Source organism: Coregonus clupeaformis, unplaced genomic scaffold, assembly GCF_020615455.1.
Source record: "Coregonus clupeaformis isolate EN_2021a unplaced genomic scaffold, ASM2061545v1 scaf0027, whole genome shotgun sequence".
Lineage (NCBI taxonomy): Eukaryota > Metazoa > Chordata > Actinopteri > Salmoniformes > Salmonidae > Coregonus > Coregonus clupeaformis.
The window spans coordinates 563,717-584,900 of record NW_025533482.1 but is presented as its reverse complement, the minus strand read 5'-3'; the positions used below and the strand labels follow the sequence as shown (position 1 = coordinate 584,900).

The 21,184-nt window shown below is 42.3% G+C and overlaps 2 protein-coding genes and 1 long non-coding RNA gene across 3 annotated transcripts; all 3 read left to right on the top strand.

Annotated features, from left to right (window-relative positions):
* Nucleotides 1–647: 647 nt before the first annotated feature.
* On the top strand, nucleotides 648–6,848 carry LOC121569689. Its single transcript, XR_006001372.1, has 3 exons — nucleotides 648–750; nucleotides 6,572–6,598; nucleotides 6,785–6,848. It is a non-coding gene; the product is annotated as an uncharacterized LOC121569689 (long non-coding RNA).
* Nucleotides 6,849–7,246: 398 nt separating this feature from the next.
* Nucleotides 7,247–10,732, top strand: LOC123483103. Its single transcript, XM_045212590.1, has 4 exons — nucleotides 7,247–7,586; nucleotides 7,859–8,164; nucleotides 9,847–10,140; nucleotides 10,338–10,732. The coding sequence occupies exons 1-4, from the start codon at nucleotides 7,247–7,249 to the stop codon at nucleotides 10,730–10,732; spliced, it is 1,335 nt and encodes a 444-aa protein (XP_045068525.1).
* A 161-nt stretch (nucleotides 10,733–10,893) lies between these two features.
* On the top strand, nucleotides 10,894–16,378 carry LOC121570239. Its single transcript, XM_045212593.1, has 9 exons — nucleotides 10,894–11,012; nucleotides 11,283–11,421; nucleotides 11,558–11,616; nucleotides 12,722–12,860; nucleotides 12,992–13,050; nucleotides 14,156–14,294; nucleotides 14,426–14,484; nucleotides 15,591–15,729; nucleotides 15,861–16,378. Exons 1-9 carry the CDS (start codon nucleotides 10,994–10,996, stop codon nucleotides 16,003–16,005), a joined length of 897 nt encoding a protein of 298 aa, XP_045068528.1. The 5' UTR covers nucleotides 10,894–10,993; the 3' UTR covers nucleotides 16,006–16,378.
* Nucleotides 16,379–21,184: the final 4,806 nt, after the last annotated feature.

The window sequence follows — 21,184 nt, the reverse complement described above, 5'->3', positions numbered from 1 at the left end:
GTTGCTGTAGTTTACACTTAAACTCAAACATATACAAGTAGACATATGAAATAATGGTATTGCTTTATTTTATTTTGCCTTTTGTAACCAATCAAAATGTTCAGCATATTTGATGCATTGGGTCAAAGTCCAAACTGTAGTTTTTGTATGCATTGGTGGGGTGTCTCTTTCTGTGTCTTTGATCAGTTCCTGTGTTGTTGAGGAGCTAGCATTATGTGTCAAACTGTTGGGTGATTGCACTGAACTGAACTGAATCCTCATTGCATGTTTTTGAGTTTAACTTTTATGTCTCCACTTCTTCTTAGAAGAGGAGTAGAAGGTGTTCAACCAAGTGAGACGAGGTCCAACCATTAAAATAATATGAGCATTGGGAAGAAAAAGGTGTGACTCTCGACTCACTACTTTGGGCCTTTGCCTTCCTAATCCACTTCCTTAGGTCAAGACCATCAAGCTATGCTCTCGCTTTTGATTCTCCCTGGTTTGTCTATCAATCATACAGGGTACATGGGCTTCACTGGCAACAAAACTGTCTACCCTAGATATAACAGCACAAATGAGGAAGTGACAGAGGAGCTGTGCACAGGAAATGCGTCCTCATATACAGTAACATCTTACATTCACTAGACAGTCCGCGACAGAGACTGGTCATCACTCTTTCACCAGAAAGCTTGTTCAGTTCTACAAGAGAAAATACCTTTATTTCTGATATGAAGATACAAATATTGAGAAGTCTCCTCTATCTGACAATGGGTGAGTTTAACTTCCAAAACGTCCAATTTAATTTCATATCTGTCAGCAAAGGGAGAACACTGCTTTGCTTGAAATTAATATGTTTTTAACGGCTGCATATTGGATACAAGTACTCAGGGATGAATCCTACATTCAGTTGAGAGAAATGTGTATCAAATGTTCATGTCAATCTAAATCAATGTCAACGGGAGATTTGCTTGAACCTTTAAAGTTTCAAAACTTTGAATCTCAAGTAAAGATTTGAGTCTCTGTCAGTAATGGGGAAGAATGAATAGAGTAATCTGTCCAGACTATCATAAATCGCCAGCCAGTAGTCAAATAACCTATCAATGTTTAGTAAAGGGGTTGATTTTCTCAAGCATATCATTGACTAAGAAGGAAAGACTGACTTCTGTTAGATATATTTATATTATATTTATATTTATATATTTATTTATAGATAATTGATACAGGCAGTTAATTTAATATTGATTTTATATACAAACACATTTTAGAATATGTTTTAATACGTTTAAATTCCGAATCCAATATCCATCCAATTCAATTTTAAATAATGACATCTAATGTGGTCAGTAATTAGCGGTCAAATAAATGAAGCATAGATTGGTAATTTTTTAGAAATACATTTGCACACAGAAACTAGAGGCCATGAGTTACTTGATCAAAATGAATGGCATCGATGGCACCGATTGCCCTATGGGGGCGCTGTTATAAGCAGTCTCACTTAAACCCTAATTCCATCACCCCGTTTGACCTAGAGACTTGAAACTGTATGTAGGTGTCTGTCCTCATGCTGAACAAATTTGCCTCAAGGACCCATAAGGTCCATCAGGATAGATTTTCCTCCACCTTGAAAATGTTGGAAAACCTTTGAAAAACGTATTCTCATGAACCATAAATCCAAATAACACAAATAGTACCATGGTACATCACTTAACTTAGTTTTAGAAAAGCTAAGGAATGAGATGACTGAGTTACTGATCAATCACAAAATCCATTTAAATCCTTGGTAAATCCACTCCACAATGGCATATCAACTTCCCCAGAGTCAGATGAACTCGTGGACACCATTTATGTCCAGTATGAAGGAAGTTGGAGGTAGTTTTGTGAGCCAATGCTAACTAGCGTTAGCGCAATGACTGGAAGTGTATTGGTATCTGCTAGCATGCTAGCAGCAATGACTGGAAGTCTATGGGTATTTGCTAGCTTTTTTACCCTTTAGTGTGTTTACTTGACTGTATTTATACTTGGGATATTGCTTTTCAACAGTAAAAGTTTTAAAAAACACTGGAGGACGTCTTTAAGAATGATTACCTGGGGCCTCCCGAGTGGCGCAGCGGTCTAAGGCACTGCTACGTAGTGCTAGAGGCACTGTGTTGTAGCCGGCCGCGACCGGGAGACCCATGAGACAGCGCACATTTGGCCCAGCGTCGTCCAGGTTATAAAAAATTCTAAAATAAAAGAATGATTACCTGCTGCATTCAAAGATAACCAACCTACAGCACTAGACTAAACATAACTTGCGTCATCCTTATAGTACTGAAAGATGGTTAAGCCTTCACTGATTGCACATAAGGGAAGTGTTTGCTTTGTTATCCAACTGATGTTGTGTCCTTTCTGTCATCCTGTGAACCCCGTTCATTGCTGCTCGCAGCTATATTTACATTTGTGCAATACAAATTCAAAACGATTGATTTCAAGAATTGGTCTGAGAATGTTCTACAGTGCATTCGGAAAGTATTCAGACCCCTTGACTTTTTCCACATTTTGCTACGTTACAGCCTTATTCTAAAATCTCATCAATAAAAATCTGCACACAATACCCTATAATGACAAAGCAAAACCAGGTAAAAAAAAAAACTGAAATATCACATTTACATAAGTATTTAGACCCTTTACTCAGTACTTTGTTGAAGCACCGTTGGCAGCGATTACAGCCTGGAGTCTTCTTGGGTACAACGCTACAAGCTTGGCACACCTGAATTTGGGGAGTTTCTCCCATTCTTCTCTGCAGATCCTCTCAAGTTCTGTCAGGTTGGATGGGGAGCTTCTCTGCACAGCTATTTTCAGGTCTCTCCAGAAATGTTGAATTGGGTTCAAGTCCGGGCTCTGGCTGGGCCACTCAAAGACATTCAGAGACTTGTCCCGAAGCCCCTCCTGCGTTGTCTTGGCTGTGTGCTTAGGGTCGTTGGAAGGTGAACCTTCATCCCTATCTGAGGTCCTGAGCGCTCTGGAGCAGGTTTTCATCAAGGATCTCTCTGCACTTTGTTCCGTTCATCTATCCCTCAATCCTGACTTGTCTCCCAGTCCCTGCCACTGAAAAACATCCCCACAGCATGATGCTGCCACCACCATACTTCACGGTAGGGATGGTGCCAGGTTTCCTCCAGACGTGACGCTTGGCATTCAGGATCAAAGAGTTCAATCATGGTTTCATCAGACCAGAGAATCTTGTTTCTCATGGTCTGAGAGTCCTTTAGGTGTCTTTTGGCAAACTCCTAGTGGACTGTCATGTGCCTTTTACTGAGGACTGGCTTCCGTCTGGCCACTCTACCATAAAGGCCTGATTGGTGGAGATCTGCAGAGATGGCTGTCCTTCTGGAAGATTCTCCCATCTCAACAGAGGAACTCTGGAGCTCTGTCAGAGTGATGTCGGGTTTTTGGTCACCTCCCTGACCAAGGCCCTTCTTCCCCAATTGCTCAGTTTGGCCGGGCAACTAGCTCTAGGAAGAGTCTTGGTGGTTCCAAACTTCTTCACTTTAAGAATAATGGAGGCCACTGTGTTATAGGGGACCTTCAATGCTGCAGACATTTTTTGATACCCTTCCCCAGATCTGTGCCTCGACACAATCCTGTCTCGGAGATCTACTGACAATTCCTTCAACGTCATGGCTTGTTTTTTGCTCTGACATGCACTGTCAACTCTGGGACCTTATATAGACAGGTGTGTGCCTTTCCAAATCCTGTCCAATCAATTGAATTTACCACAGGTGGACTCCAATCAAGTTGTAGAAACATCACAAGGATGATCAATGGAAACAGGATGCACCTGAGTTCAATTTCGAGACTCATAGCAAAGGGTCTGAATACTTATGTAAATAAGGTGTTTCTGTTTTTATTTTTTAATAAATGTGAAAACATTTCTTTAAACCTGTTTTCGCCTTGTCATTATGGGGTATTGTGTAGATTGATGAGGATTTTTATTTATTTAATCAGTTTTAGAATAAGGCTGTAACGTAGCAAAATGTCAAGGGGTCTGAATATTTACGTCATTTAGCAGACGCTCTTATCCAGAGTGACTTACAGTTAGTGAATACATATATATTTTTTATTTTTTTTATACTGGCCCCCCGTGGGAAACGAACCCACAACCCTGGCGTTGCAAACGCCATGCTCTATCAACTGAGCTACATCCCTGCCGGCCATTCCCTCCCCTACCCTGGGCCAATTGTGCGCCGCCCATGAGTCTCCCGGTCGCGGCCGAGACAGAGCCTGGATTCGAACCAGGATCTCTAGTGGCACAGTTAGCACTGCGATGCAGTGCCTTAGAACACTGCGCCACTCAGGAGTACTTTCCGAATGCACTGTATATCAAAGGCAGATATTTAATTAACATTGTACAATGAATGGATTCACATACTAGCCATAAACCTTAAGTTGCAATCATTAACAAGCATTGCAAAGCATACTTCTAGACAAAGCATGGACAAAGAGATGCCTAGTAGGCCAGAAGCCTAGAAACCTAGGAAATGAGAATTGATCATACAACATTCCTCCATGGACTGGATACAGGATAAGAGAGAGAACAAAGGCACCTTCTCAACCCAAAACCAACCACCATTGACCAATCAAACGATACCAAGTTGACAGTAACCTAAACACTCCCAGGCCCAATCTCCACAGGGTGTCACAGCATTTAAAGGCGTGTGTGGGGGGTGAGACCAATGTAAATAAGACAGAATTCCTGAGAAGACAATACATTTTACATTTATATTTGAGTCATTTAGCAGACGCTCTTATCCAGAGCGACTTACAGTTAGCGAGTGCATACATTTTTCATACTGGCCCCCCGTGGAAAACAAACCCACAACCCTGGCGTTGCAAGCGCCATGCTCTACCAACTGAGCTACAGTGGAATAAAACATAATAATTCAGAGTTCACACTGTACAGATACAAGTTACCACAGAGATCATACATCCATATAGATAGCGTCAGAGTTATCCTCAGTGAACAAGTTTCAGATAGATACCAGACATGGATAACATAGTATTATTCTATCACCCCATTCAATAGTCAGTCCTCTGAATAATGCCCGAACTAAAGACTAAAAAACAAATGAAAAGCCTCATGGCCAATGTTCCCTGAATTTTTTTTTGCCACTGAATAAATGTTAGGTTTCTGCTGAGCGCAAACTTGAACGTTGTGAAAATTCTGTGCAACTTCTGGTGCATGTTTACTGTGAACACTGAGGCTGTACCCGCTTTAAGTTAGCTTTAACAGTGGCCAAGTACGCTACTGTGGCTATTTGTTCATAATGTATGCCACCAAAGTGGTCTACCATCAAAAACAATGGAGAAAATGAATCCCATTACATTTGAACATGGAAATAATTATTGAAATAGCTGTTCTATGATACAGCCTACAGCAGCAGCCAATGTGTGGTGTTCAATGTAGGCCTTCAACGAGACTTTTGAAAACATGCAGGGCTTGACATTAATCTGTTTAGCCACTTGTCCTTCAGACAAGGACGTGACTGAAAATGTTGTTGTATTGTGTTGTTTGATGTTTGATGCAAAATAAAATGCATTATTATTCCCATACCATTATTATTATTACAGCAAATCAGACAAACGTGTATGCTACCCTCTGCCTATTGGCTACTTAGCTTATTCAAGCCTATCTCAAAATACAACACTGCCCCTTTAAGACATAAAAAAAGCTATTTACCTGACTCGCTTTTCAAAGATGGCTAGAAATATAAACGTTTTGTGCTCTTGTGGGAAGCAATCACTCCCACATTGCTAACCAGAAATTAGCTATAACTGGGCTAATAACTCACTAATTAGCAAAGAATAGGCCTATGAAAAAAAATTCAAATGCGGCTACATGTGGTTCTTCGCTTTGATCTCAACACAAGCGTATCTACTCGTGATCGCTCTTGCCTGTCAATGGAGTCTTGCATAGTTTGTTTTGTTTCGGTATGTTGCATTGAAGGGGGCTAATATTGTGTTGATTTGATCACAATTCCCACAGTAGAGGGAAACGTTGATAGTGTAAACTAACTCTAGTAAAGTTCCATCTCGTGTGTCTCTGCGCGGGATGATATTTATTCTGTGCAGCAGTCCTCTGGGAGCTGCGTGCCCGCGCGAAGCTTAAAGAGAACATTGCTCATGGCCACCAAACAAAACCAGCCACCTCACGACTTGCAAGCTGGGACACTCACTGATGATCACCTTAACTGGCAGTAACTGATGTGCTTATCAACCAGGATCAGCACTTGGAGAAGGTTGCTGCTGCCCCCTGGGGGAATGGTGTATGGAAGTGGTAGTGAGCTGTAGTGTGCTGTCTAAACTACCTGACAAGAGGTCACACCTCTGACTGAGGTCAGAACAACATGATCTCTCACACAACATGCTTCTTGAGCATGTGGATTGATGCTTGTGACAGTTCATGTGATGAACCACAGAAAACTGCCTGCTGGCTCGTCTTCAGTTTGATTTTGCGGACAGTATCAAGTGGTTTCAGTTGTACATTTACTGCAATCATATATTTTGAGACACTGCCTACCACTAATTTCATCACTTTGTTTTTCTCTATTAGTTTATCTTCTAAATGTGTTACCTGCTGGTAAGTGAATCTCCTTGAGATAGTCATGGCAATTACTTTTTTCCCATTGAGTGAAAAATAAATCGTAGTATGATGCACAAATCAGATACATTTGCTGAGATGTTAAATACATTCATAAAAAAGATGGTAAATTAACCAAAGCTGTGAATTTTGATGAATGACTTCCCATATATTTTTACCTGACAGTCACTTCCCAGATCAGGCTGGTCAATGGTAATGGTCGCTGCTCAGGAAGAGTGGAAATCTATTACAGTGGTCAGTGGGGAACAGTTTGTGATGATTCCTGGGATATAAAAGATGCTGAGGTGGTGTGTAGACAGCTGGGCTGTGAGAGTGCAAGCCAAGTCCTAAGTAAAGCACACTATGGTCCAGGCAGTGGAACGATCTGGCTGGATGATGTTGCATGCACTGGTAGTGAAGGCTATCTCACAGAGTGCCTGCACAGAGGATTTGGAATACATGACTGTAGTCATGTTGAGGATGCTGGTGTTGTCTGCTCAGGTAAGGGAGTCACATAGTCTTGCCATTCCAAGTTCTTTCATGACACATCTGTTGATAGTTGATATCCTGAAATGCATGATGTCCTGAGATTAATTTCATCATCTAAAAACCACCCAGTTCTGTGCCTTGTAAATGACCTTGACTTTAATGTTTGTCTTTTTCCGCTACCAAGCTGCCCAGATCAGGCTGGTCAATGGTTTTGGTCGCTGCTCTGGGAGAGTGGAGATCTATTACAGTGGCCAGTGGGGAACAGTGTGTGATGACGACTGGGATATGAATGATGCTGCGGTGGTGTGTGGACAGCTGGGTTGTGGGAGTACTGTAGGTGCCCCACTTGCTGCCCATTTTGGTCAGGGTAGTGAACCAACCTGGCTGGATAATGTGAAGTGCTCTGGAAGTGAAAGCCACCTCTCAGAGTGCTCACACAGAAGATTTGGAGTTGAAGACTGTAATCATGGTGAAGATGCTGGTGTTTTCTGCCTCTCAGGTAGGGAGTGGTTTTATCATGTTGTAGACATCTTGTGACATGAGTGTACAAACAGTTCAGAGCGATAAAAGCAAAAACATGAAAAACAAAGCCTGGGGTCGACAGTTACGACAACATTTATTTGAAATAATGCTGCTTGTGATTTTAATGTATGTATGGTCAGTTAAGTGCAATGTTTACTTTAGATTAAAATAACGTGAACAGGACAGAAAGTGGAATGGAGTACTACATGTGTCTGTGTCTTATAACTAATACACACAACTTTTGTACAGGTTTAACCCTGAAGAGACCTACCCTCTCTAAAACGCCTTCCCATTCAGCTTTTTCACCTGGTGAAACGGTTCAGTTCATCTGCTCTGTCTCACAGCGAATTGCCATCACTGCAAACTTTGACTTATATAGGGGTGGATCTCCAATACTGACCCAGGCAGTTGAATCCACTCAGACCAGTGAGACTTTCACATTGTCCAGTCTGCAATCTTCACACCAGGGAAGGTACAGTTGTCTACAACAGATAACCAAGAATGGTCAGAAAATGATCAGCTCTTCTTCCAGCAACTCCATGGACATTACTATTGGTGAGTGAGACTGCGAACACACAGTTGAGGGCACTAAAACATTTTCTAAAAATGTGATTTGCAGTACAGGTTTTTGTAACAAACTATCACTAGTAGATGCTAGAGCAACTTGTTGCACATGCACTGCAGAAATTATTCTGCCAAAAACTGTTCAATGCCCACTTCTGTAAGGTTATATTTACAGTGCCTTCAGAAAGTAATCACACCCCTTGACTTTTTCCACATTTTGTTGTGTTACAAAGTGGGATTAAAATGGATTTAATTGTCATTTTTTCGTCAATGATCTACACAAAATACTCTAATGTCAAAGTGGAAGAAAAATTACATCCTTTTTTATTTATTTTTTATCATTAAAAATAAACACTAATATATCTTGATTAGATATGTATTCAACCCCCCTGAGTCAATACATGTTAGAATCACATTTTTTGCTGAGGAGATCTTAGTTGAGCAATTTTACATCTAACTAAGATGTTTGGTGCAGTATTTCTCAAGTGAAAAAATTTGCATGAAAACAATTAGTCTCTTGTTGAACGACAACAAACACTTCAGCGCAGGTAGCTTAGTGGGTAAGAGCGTTGTGCCAATAACCGAAAGGTCGCTGGTTCTAATCCCCGAGCCGACTAGGTGAAAAATCTGTCGATGTGCCCTTAAGCAAGGCACTTAACCCTAATTGCTGATGTAAGTCGCTCTGGATAAGAGCGTCTGCTAAATGACTTAAATGTAATTGAAGAATCCCTACTGTTGACCAATCACTGACGAAGGGGTGTAGACTTCGGCCACTGACATTCGGCTTGCCTCAAGATAAAGTGACTAGGCAACAGGATAGATAATAAACAGTAACAGCAGCGTAAGTGATGAGTCAAAAGAGAGGCTGCTGTGACAGAGAGGCATAGCAGCCATGTCTCAATATCTACTGGAGATAAAACAGTTTCAAGTCTGGTATTCGCTCTCTATCGCAGCACTTTTCTCATTACACTAATTATGTAATGAGACCATTTTGTTGGTGCAAAAAGGGTCAATGCAGATAGTCATGGTAGTTTATGGTTAACTATTTAACTATTTAGCAGTCATATGGCTTGGGGGTAGAAGCTGTTCAGGGTCCTGTGGTTCCAGATATGGTGCATCAGTACCGACTTGCCGTGCGGTAGCACAGAGAACAGTCTATGACTTGGGTGGCTGGAGTCTTTGACATTATGCCAGTAACACAAAATCTCAATTTAATTCTAAACGCAGGCTGTATCACAACAAAATGTGGAAAAAGTCAAGCGGCGTGAATACTTTCTGCAGGCTCTGTAGGTTAATAGTTCACCACATACACAACTGCCATCTCTTGTTTAGAGTTAAGAGGACTTTTTGAAAAATTTAAAATCTCAATTTCAGTTTAGATTTTTTTGGGGGTTCTATGCAGTTGTAAATCAAACATATACATTGTAAACGTTTTTTCAATTTGAACTTATTTTAGAAAAATAGTGAATCGTGAAAGAGTGCCAATACATTTGACCACGTCTGTACATTCACAACCCGTGCTGTTGTTTTCGCCTACCCCCACCCCAGCCCCTAACTGCTTGTTGTTCTACTTTTTTATATAAGGGGGAGGTGTGAGATATTCTGCTCTGGTCCACAGCAAAACAATTATTTAACTGGCTTTATTATGACTATATTACACCTTAATTTCTCAGTGACCCTCCCAAAGCCCCAAATCTATCTGAGATCTGCCACAGAGGTTGCTTGGGGTAAAGGAGTTGACATCATCTGCTCCATCACAACACAGCACTTGCATGGAACATTCAGTTTGCAGAAGACTTCAGGCTCATTCAGAATGGACAAAACCACAAGTAGCAACTCTGTCACCTTCAACATTCCTAAAGTGGACTTTAGCCACGAGGGGTCATACCGATGTCAGTATCAGACAAGGGTATCCAGTCGAGACTTCAGCTCCACTCAAAGTTACTCTGTTGAATTTTCGGTTATAGGTGAGCAACTAAACATTAATGGGTGAACGCCATCAGCAAGAGGAACACTGGGTTCCCGAGATTATACATTATTTAATGCAAGAGTTTGGATATCTCTTCATAATGTATTCTAGCATAGTGTTTTCTTGGCTATAAAAAGTATTGTTATGCTGCAGTCACAGTGCACACGTTAACAACCTGCTCTTGTCTTTTCCTAGTCGTTTTGCTACAGCCCAACATCTCTCTCAGTGCTCCAAATGGATGGATGGTCTGGGGACTTCAGGGGCCAGAGGTGACCAGGGGCCACAGCTTCTCTATCACCTGCTCCATTCAGCCACAGTATCCTGGAGGCCTCTTCTATCTGGACTTCTCTGGGTCCAACAGAACTGAGACTACGCCTGCAGTCAACCACTCTGCCTCCTTCCACTTCCCTGTTGCAGAGTATAAAGACCAGGGGAACTACAGCTGTGTTTATGAAGTTAATGTCTCCACCCTGTCATTCCGTTCTACCAAGACAGAGTTGCTGACAGTCAGCATTCGAGGTAAAATAAGTTTTAGTTTCATGTTCCTCAAGTGCATTACCATGAAGGCCATATTTAAGGATTGTGAGTAGAAAAAATATATAGATATTATCAGTCCTATCAGTCATACAATATTTTTTAAAGACCAATGTTTAAACATTGTAGAAGAATTTGATAGCTATACAAATTCTGAAATGTAGGTCTTCTGAAAGATGCTGAATATGTTGTTTCTCTCCATAGCATCTATAGTCCCAATTATTGCCTCTGGCGCAATAGGTGGGCTCCTCCTCCTCTTGCTGCTGCTAATTCCTTGTCTAGTCTGGAGGAAGAGAAACAGCAGAGAGCAGTCTATTATGATAAACCCAAGAGAAAGTAAGTTCTAGTTCCTCTAATTAGGATTTTGATTAGGGTTGCACAATTCTCAGGTTTTCAAGAACTCCCAGTTGGAAGATTCCTGAAATCCGGGAAGGATGAATCATGAAATTTGGAATCCTCCAACCAGGATCTCTTGAAAACTTGGACATTTTGATTACCAGAAATTTTCAACCCTAATTTTGTTATGGTTTTGTACTGTTTATGATATCTATTCCTGCTTACATTCACTGATGTCATTTATATGAATTGAACTGATTAATCCCTCAGCTGCCATTCACATGAACACATATGGAAACACTGTAGGTGCAGCGAGTGAAGAGGATTATGAAGAGGATTACATCAACGCAGAAACCTTTGTCAACAAGAGCAAAGATGAAGACTTGAAAAAAGGATGCCATGCAGGAATGTATGTGAAAAGGGATTTGCTTACCACTAAAAATAATGATTTAAAAAATGTCTGCAGTTATGAAGGGATAACGTGTGCCAAGATCCTGACTTGAAGTCCAGGCATGTAACTCAAATGTAAATGTATTCATCCTCAGGAATGCTCCAGGATCCATGAATAAGTGTGGAAACAACCAAGGTGAAGGACCAGAGGCAGGTGAGGAAGATGAGGAAGTCTATGAAAATCCAGATACATTCACAGAGACAGATTTAGCTGAAGATATGTATGATGAAGACAATTAGTCTTTAGACTTGGAGCAGCTCGCTTCATGTAAAGCTGGAGGGGAGAATGACTATGAAGAAGATGACAACATATACGCAAACTATGAGTGGAGGACTTGTAATAGGCATGTTGATGCAGAACAAAAATATAAATGCAACACGTAACAATTTCATAGATTTGAATCAGTTACAGTTCATATCAGGAAATCAGTCAATTGAAATAAATTCATTAGGTCGTAATCTATGGATTTCACATGACTGAGAATACAGATATCCTTAAAAGAAAATTGCCTCACAATGGGCCTCAGGATCTCGTCACGGTATTTTTGTGCATTCAAATTACCATCGATAAAATGCAATTGTGTTCAATGTCCATAGCTTATGCCTGCCCGTACCATAACCCCACCGCCATCATGGGGCACTCTGTACACAATGTTGACATCAGCAAACTGCTCGCCCACATGACGCCATACACAGGGTCTGCAGTTGTGAGGCTGGTTGGATGTACTGCCAAACTCTCTAAAACGACGTTGGAGGCAGCTTATGGTAGCGAAATGAACATTCAATTATCTGGCAACAGCTCTGGTGGACATTCCTGCAGTCAGCATACCAATTGCATGCCCCCTCAAAACTTGAGACATCTGTGGCATTGTGTTGTGTGACAAAACTGCACATTTTAGAGTGGCCTTTTATTGTCCCCAGTACAAGGTGCACCTGTGTAATGATCATGCTGTTTAATCAGCTTCTTGATATGCCACACCTGTCAGGTGGATGGATTATCTTGGCCAAGGAGAAATGCTCACTAACAGGGATGTAAACACATTTGTGCACAAAATCTGAGAGAAATACGCTTTTTGTTCATATGGAACATTTCTGGGATCTTTTATTTCAGCTCATGAAACATGGGACAAACTCTTTACATGTTGCGTTTATATTTTTGTTCAGTGTATGATTTCTATTTGGGGTACTGTTTATGATAGCTATTCCTGCTTACATTCACTGATGTAATTTATATGAATTAAAATAAATTAATCCCTCAGCTGCCATGAGCATCAACAAGTACGGAAACACTGTGGGTGCAGCGAGTGAGGAAGATGATGAAGAGGAATATGTCAACGCAGAAATCTTCGTCAATAAGAGCAAAGATGAAGACATGAAAAAAGGATGCCATGCAAGCATGTATGTGAAAAGGGAGAAACTTACCATAAACAGTTATTTTGAAAATGTCAGCAGTTATGAATGGATACCCTGTGCCAAGATCCTGACTTGACATCCAGGCAAGTAACTCAAATGTTTGTATTCATCCTCAGGAATGCTCCAGGAGCCATGAACAAGTGTGGAAACAACCAAGGTGAAGGACCAGAGGCAGGTGAGGAAGATGAGGAAGTCTATGAAAATCCAGATACATTCACAGAGACAGATTTAGCTGAAGATATGTATGATGAAGACAATTAGTCTTTAGACTTGGAGCAGCTCGCTTCATGTAAAGCTGGAGGGGAGAATGACTATGAAGAAGATGACAACATATACGCAAACTATGAGTGGAGGACTTGTAATAGGCATGTTGATGCAGAACAAAAATATAAATGCAACACGTAACAATTTCATAGATTTGAATCAGTTACAGTTCATATCAGGAAATCAGTCAATTGAAATAAATTCATTAGGTCGTAATCTATGGATTTCACATGACTGAGAATACAGATATCCTTAAAAGAAAATTGCCTCACAATGGGCCTCAGGATCTCGTCACGGTATTTTTGTGCATTCAAATTACCATCGATAAAATGCAATTGTGTTCAATGTCCATAGCTTATGCCTGCCCGTACCATAACCCCACCGCCATCATGGGGCACTCTGTACACAATGTTGACATCAGCAAACTGCTCGCCCACATGACGCCATACACAGGGTCTGCAGTTGTGAGGCTGGTTGGATGTACTGCCAAACTCTCTAAAACGACGTTGGAGGCAGCTTATGGTAGCGAAATGAACATTCAATTATCTGGCAACAGCTCTGGTGGACATTCCTGCAGTCAGCATACCAATTGCATGCCCCCTCAAAACTTGAGACATCTGTGGCATTGTGTTGTGTGACAAAACTGCACATTTTAGAGTGGCCTTTTATTGTCCCCAGTACAAGGTGCACCTGTGTAATGATCATGCTGTTTAATCAGCTTCTTGATATGCCACACCTGTCAGGTGGATGGATTATCTTGGCCAATGAGAAATGCTCACTAACAGGGATGTAAACACATTTGTGCGCAAAATCTGAGAGAAATACGCTTTTTGTTCATATGGAACATTTCTGGGATCTTTTATTTCAGCTCATGAAACATGGGACAAACTCTTTACATGTTGCGTTTATATTTTTGTTCAGTGTATGATTTCTATTTGGGGTACTGTTTATGATAGCTATTCCTGCTTACATTCACTGATGTAATTTATATGAATTAAAATAAATTAATCCCTCAGCTGCCATGAGCATCAACAAGTACGGAAACACTGTGGGTGCAGCGAGTGAGGAAGATGATGAAGAGGAATATGTCAACGCAGAAATCTTCGTCAATAAGAGCAAAGATGAAGACATGAAAAAAGGATGCCATGCAAGCATGTATGTGAAAAGGGAGAAACTTACCATAAACAGTTATTTTGAAAATGTCAGCAGTTATGAATGGATACCCTGTGCCAAGATCCTGACTTGACATCCAGGCAAGTAACTCAAATGTTTGTATTCATCCTCAGGAATGCTCCAGGAGCCATGAACAAGTGTGGAAACAACCAAGGTGAAGGACCAGAGGCAGGTGAGGAAGATGAGGAAGTCTATGAAAATCCAGATACATTCACAGAGACAGATTTAGCTGAAGATATGTATGATGAAGACAATTAGTCTTTAGACTTGGAGCAGCCTGCTTCATGTAAAGCTGGAGGGGAGAATGACTATGAAGAAGATGACAACATATACGCAAACTATGAGTGGAGGACTTGTAATAGGCATGTTGATGCAGAACAAAAATATAAATGCAACACGTAACAATTTCATAGATTTGAATCAGTTACAGTTCATATCAGGAAATCAGTCAATTGAAATAAATTCATTAGGTCGTAATCTATGGATTTCACATGACTGAGAATACAGATATCCTTAAAAGAAAATGGCCTCACAATGGGCCTCAGGATCTCGATCACGGTATTTTTGTGCATTCAAATTACCATCGATAAAATGCAATTGTGTTCAATGTCCATAGCTTATGCCTGCCCGTACCATAACCCCACCGCCATCATGGGGCACTCTGTACACAATGTTGACATCAGCAAACTGCTCGCCCACATGACGCCATACACAGGGTCTGCAGTTGTGAGGCTGGTTGGATGTACTGCCAAACTCTCTAAAACGACGTTGGAGGCAGCTTATGGTAGCGAAATGAACATTCAATTATCTGGCAACAGCTCTGGTGGACATTCCTGCAGTCAGCATACCAATTGCATGCCCCCTCAAAACTTGAGACATCTGTGGCATTGTGTTGTGTGACAAAACTGCACATTTTAGAGTGGCCTTTTATTATCCCCAGTACAAGGTGCACCTGTTTAATGATCATGCTGTTTAATCAGCTTCTTGATATGCCACACCTGTCAGGTGGATGGATTATCTTGGCCAAGGAGAAATGCTCACTAACAGGGATGTAAACACATTTGTGCGCAAAATCTGAGAGAAATACGCTTTTTGTTCATATGGAACATTTCTGGGATCTTTTATTTCAGCTCATGAAACATGGGACAAACTCTTTACATGTTGCGTTTATATTTTTGTTCAGTGTATGATTTCTATTTGGGGTACTGTTTATGATAGCTATTCCTGCTTACATTCACTGATGTAATTTATATGAATTAAAATAAATTAATCCCTCAGCTGCCATGAGCATCAACAAGTACGGAAACACTGTGGGTGCAGCGAGTGAGGAAGATGATGAAGAGGAATATGTCAACGCAGAAATCTTCGTCAATAAGAGCAAAGATGAAGACATGAAAAAAGGATGCCATGCAAGCATGTATGTGAAAAGGGAGAAACTTACCACAAAAAGTTATTTTGAAAATGTCAGCAGTTATGAATGGATACCCTGTGCCAAGATCCTGACTTGACATCCAGGCAAGTAACTCAAATGTTTGTATTCATCCTCAGGAATGCTCCAGGAGCCATGAACAAGTGTGGAAACAACCAAGGTGAAGGACCAGAGGCAGGTGAGGAAGATGAGGACATCTATGAAAATCCAGATACCTTCACAGGGATGGATGATGCTGAAGATATGTATGATGAAGACAATTAGTCTTTAGACCTGGAGCAGCTAGCTTCATGTAAAGCTGGAGGGGAGAATGAAGAAGATGACAAGATATACGCTAACTATGAGTGGAGGACTTGTAATAGGCATGTTGATGCAGAGATATTGATGCCAGGAGAGGCTTGAAATGTTAGCTTGGTGAGTTGAATTATAACATTTTTCATCAAAATGCTCAGTTAGTAGATAAGAGTACAGGCTTTGTTTGAATATGAATTTCAATGTACTGTACATTATTTGGGTGTATGATTTCTAGGTGTATTCTTGCCGGGTAATTGTATGAGTTTTCTGACTTGACTAACACATGTAGCTCTATTTATCTTTTTTATTATTCATTAAATAAAAATATACAGTGGGGAGAACAAGTATTTGATACACTGCCGATTTTGGAGGTTTTCCTACTTACAAAGCATGTAGAGGTCTGTAATTTTTATCATAGGTACACTTCAACTGTGAGAGACGGAATCTAAAACAAAAATCCAGAAAATCACATTGTATGATTTTTAAGTAATTAATTTGCATTTTATTGCATGACATAAGTATTTGATCACCTACCAACCAGTAAGAATTCCGGCTCTCACAGACTGTCACGCCCTGGCTCTGGGGACACTGTTATGTTGAGCCAGGGTGTGTAGATCTATGTATTTCATTTCTATGTTGGCCAGTGTGGTTCTCAATCAGAGGCAACGAGTGTCAGCTGTGGCTGGTTGTCTCTGATTGGGAACCACATTTAAACAGGCTGTTTGCCCACAGTGGTTGTGGGATCCTGTTCGTGTTGGTTTGTGTTTGACCATTGACTGTCACGTTATCGTTTTGTTGTTTTTGATCGTGTGATCATTATATAAATAAATATGTTCTCATTCAACGCTGCGCCTTGGTCCTCCTCTCTTCCCGACGAACGTGACAGAAGATCCCACCAAGACTGGACCAAGCAGCGTGTCCAGGAGCCATCGCCAGGGAGATCTCTAGCAGATCTCCTTCGCCTCCTCGACTGGGTCAAGCCGGGTGAGGAAGAGAAGGGCTGGACTTGGAAGCAGAAGGGCGAAAGTCTGGCGAGGGACATGGAGATCTGGTCCACGGGTAGGAGAGACGCCCAGAAATTTTTTAGGTGGGGGCTAACGACGTGGACGACGGGCCAGCAGGAGACCGCGACAGAGCGGCCCAGCTTGTTGGCAGAGGAGGCCGCCAGGTTACGGGGGCCACTGATCGAAGAGGGGATGGAAGGTGTAGAGGCACGGCGAGAGGTACTGGGGTGTGTTACCAGTCCGGTCCGGCCCATTCCAGATCCCTGCGTAGGGCCAGTGGTGTGTGTCCCCAGTACGGTCCGGCCTGTTCCTGCTCCCCGCACCAGGCCAATGGTGCGAGTCTCCAGCCCGGTCCAGCCTGTTCCTGCTCCACGCACCAAGCCAGGGGTGCGTATCGTCAGCCCGGTCCGGCCTGTTCCTGCTCCCCGCACCAAGCCTATGGTGCGCGTCGCCAGCCCGGTTCGGCCTGTTCCTGCCACTCGCACCAAGCCAGGGGTGCGAGTCGTCAGCCCGGTCCAGCCTGTTCCTGCTCCACGCACCAAGCCAGGGGTGCGTATCGTCAGCCCGGTCCGGTCCGTTCCTGCTCCACGCACCAAGCCAGGGGTGCGCATCGTCAGTCCGGCACGGCCCGTGCCTGTTCCACTGGTGCCTGGTCCGGCACCGGTCAGATGCGTTACGCCGGAGCTAGAGCAATCCGCTCCATCAGTGTGCTGTCCAGCTCCGGCCAGCGGGGCCAGACCGGACCAGGGGTACTTTGGGGGGTTGGAGAGGGAGTGGGGATCAGGCCCGGAGCCGGATCCGCCGCCAAGGCGGAGTGCCCACCCGGTCCCTCCCCTGTGGTATTTGGTTGACGCGGTAACGGAGTCCGCGCCTTTAGGGGGGGGTACTGTCACGCCCTGGCTCTGGGGACACTGTTATGTTGAGCCAGGGTGTGTAGATCTATGTATTTCATTTCTATGTTGGCCAGTGTGGTTCTCAATCAGAGGCAACGAGTGTCAGCTGTGGCTGGTTGTCTCTGATTGGGAACCACATTTAAACAGGCGGTTTGCCCACAGTGGTTGTGGGATCCTGTTCGTGTTGGTTTGTGTTTGACCATTGACTGTCACGTTATCGTTTTGTTGTTTTTGATCGTGTGATCATTATATAAATAAATATGTTCTCATTCAACGCAACGCCTTGGTCCTCCTCTCTTCCCGACGAACGTGACACAGACCTGTTAGTTTTTCTTTAAGAAGCCCTCCTGTTCTCCACTCATTACCTGTATTAACTGCACCTGTTTGAACTAGTTACCTGTGTAAAAGACACCTGTCCACACACTCAATCAAACAGACTCCAACCTCTCCACAATGGCCAAGACCAGAGAGCTGTGTAAGGACATCAGGGATACAATTGTAGACCTGCACAAGGCTGGGATGGGCTACAGGACAATAGGCAAGCAGCTTGGTGAGAAGGCAACAACTGTTGGCGCAATTATTAGAAAATGGAAGAAATTCAAGATGACGGTCAATCACCTTCGGTCTGGGGCTCCATGCAAGATCTCACCTCGTGGGGCATCAATGATCATGAGGAAGGTGAGGGATCAGCCCAGAACAACACAGCAGGACCTGGTCAATGACCTGAAGAGAGCTGGGACCACAGTCTCAAAGAAAACCATTAGTAACACACTACGCCGTCATGGATTAAAATCCTGCAGCGCACGCAAGGTCCCCCTGCTCAAGCCAGCGCATGTCCAGGCCCGTCTGAAGTTTGCCAATGACCATCTGGATGATCCAGAGGAGGAATGGGAGAAGGTCATGTGGTCTGATGAGACAAAAATATAGCTTTTTGGTCTAAACTCCACTCACCGTGTTTGGAGGAAGAAGAAGGATGAGTACAACCCCAAGAACACCATCCCAACCGTGAAGCATGGATGTGGAAACATCATTCTTTGGGGATGCTTTTCTGCAAAGGGGACAGGACGACTGCACCGTATTGAGGGGAGGATGGATGGGGCCATGTATCGCGAGATCTTGGCCAACAACCTCCTTCCCTCAGTAAGAGCATTGAAGATGGGTCGTGGCTGGGTCTTCCAGCATGACAACGACACGAAACACACAGCCAGGGCAACTAAGGAGTGGCTCCGTAAGAAGCATTTCAAGGTCCTGGAGTGACCTAGCCAGTCTCCAGACCTGAACCCAATAGAAAACCTTTGGAGGGAGCTGAAATTCCGTATTGCACAGCGACAGCCCCGAAACCTGAAGGATCTGGAGAAGGTCTGTATGGAGGAGTGGGCCAAAATCCCTGCTGCAGTGTGTGCAAACCTGGTCAAGACCTACAGGAAACATATGATCTCTGTAATTGCAAACAAAGGTTTCTGTACCAAATATTAAGTTCTGCTTTTCTGATGTATCAAATACTTATGTCATGCAATAAAATGCTAATTAATTACTTATAAATCATACAATGTGATTTTCTGGATTTTTTTGTTTTAGATTCCGTCTCTCACAGTTGAAGTGTGCCTATGATAAAAATTACAGACCTCTACATGCTTTGTAAATAGGAAAACCTGCAAAATCGGCAGTGTATCAAATACTTGTTCTCCCCACTGTATATACACTACCGGCCGGTCAAAGGTTTTAGAACACCTACTCATTCAAGGGTTTTTCTTTATTTTACTATTTTCTACATTGTAGAATAATAGTGAAGACATCAAAACTATGAAATAACACACATGGAATCATGTAGTAACCAAAAAAGTGTTAAAGAAATGAAAATATATTTTATATTTGAGATTCTTCAAATCTTGGCATTTTCTCAACCAGCTCCACCTGGAATGCTTTTCCAACAGTCTTGAAGGAGTTCCCACATATGCTGAGCACTTGTTGGCTGCTTTTCCTTCACTCTGTGGTTCGACTCATCCCAAACCATCTCAATTTGGTTAAGGTCGGGGGATTGTGGAGGCTAGGTCATCTGATGCAGCACTCCATCACTCTCTTTCTTGGTAAAATAGCCCTTACACAGCCTGGAGGTGTGTTGGGTCATTGTCCTGTTGAAAAACAAATGATAGTTCCACTAAGTCCAAACCAGATGGGATGGCGTATCGCTGCAGAATGCTGTGGTAGCCATGCTGGTTAAGTGTGCCTAGAATTCTAAATAAATCACAGACAGTGTCACCAGCAAAGCACCCCGACACCATAACACCTCCTCCTCCATGCTTTACGGTGGGAAATACACATGCGGAGATCATCCGTTCACCCACACCGCGTCTCACAAAGACATGATAGCCAGTTTCATCACAGCGCTTGATGGATTTTGCAACTGCACTTGAAGAAACTTTAAAAGTTCTTGACATTTTCCCGATTGACTGACATTAATGTCTGAAAGCAATGATGGACTGTAGTTTTGTCTTCCCCCCCCTCCCCTCACCTTGTCACAACACAACTGATTGGCTGAAACACATTAAGAAGGAAAGAAATTCCACAAATTAACTTTTAAGAAGGCACACCTGTTAATTGAATGCATTACAGGTGACTACCTCATGAAGCTGGTTGAGAGAATGTCAAGAGTGTGCAAAGCTGTCATCAAGGCAAAGGGTGGCTTTTTGAAGAATCTCAAATATAAAATATATTTTGATTTGTTTAACACTTTTTGGATTACTACATGATTCCATATGTGTTATTTCCTAGTTTTTATGTCGTCACTATTATTCTACAATGTAGAAAATAGTAAAAATTAAGAAAAACTCTTGAATGAGTAGTTGTTCTAAAGCTTTTGACCGTTAGTGTATATTATTTACTTGAGATTCAAAAGAGTGATTGTCTTGATGCATTGGCTGAACCCATTGAACATAATGTTATTTTTTTAAATGTTCCACATAAAAAATGTATTAATATTTTAGACTAATTCTCTTCTATAATATTTAGTGTGCTGTCAAACAGTTCTGCTGTCGAAGAATGATCCGTAGCAATGACTGGTTGTGATATGCTAAACTTCAGATCTTCACTCTTAGAAAAAGGGTTCCAAAAGTTTTTTTCTGCTGTCCCCATAGGAGAACCCTTTTTGGTTCCAGGTAAAACCGTTTTTGGGTTCCATGTAGAACCGTCTGTGTAAAGGGTTCTACCTGGAACCAAAAAGGGTTCTTCAAAGGGTTCTCCTATGAGGACAGC

Coding starts and splice junctions, on each gene's coding strand:
- LOC123483103 (XM_045212590.1), top strand. CDS start 7,247: ATGTTTGTCTTTTTCCGCTACCAAGCTGCCCAGATCAGGCTGGTCAAT. Junction 7,587..7,858: donor TGGTGTTTTCTGCCTCTCAG/GTAGGGAGTGGT, acceptor ACTTTTGTACAG/GTTTAACCCTGAAGAGACCT. Junction 8,165..9,846: donor CTCCATGGACATTACTATTG/GTGAGTGAGACT, acceptor TTAATTTCTCAG/TGACCCTCCCAAAGCCCCAA.
- LOC121570239 (XM_045212593.1), top strand. Junction 12,861..12,991: donor AAAGGATGCCATGCAAGCAT/GTATGTGAAAAG, acceptor ATTCATCCTCAG/GAATGCTCCAGGAGCCATGA. Junction 13,051..14,155: donor AGGTGAAGGACCAGAGGCAG/GTGAGGAAGATG, acceptor TTAATCCCTCAG/CTGCCATGAGCATCAACAAG.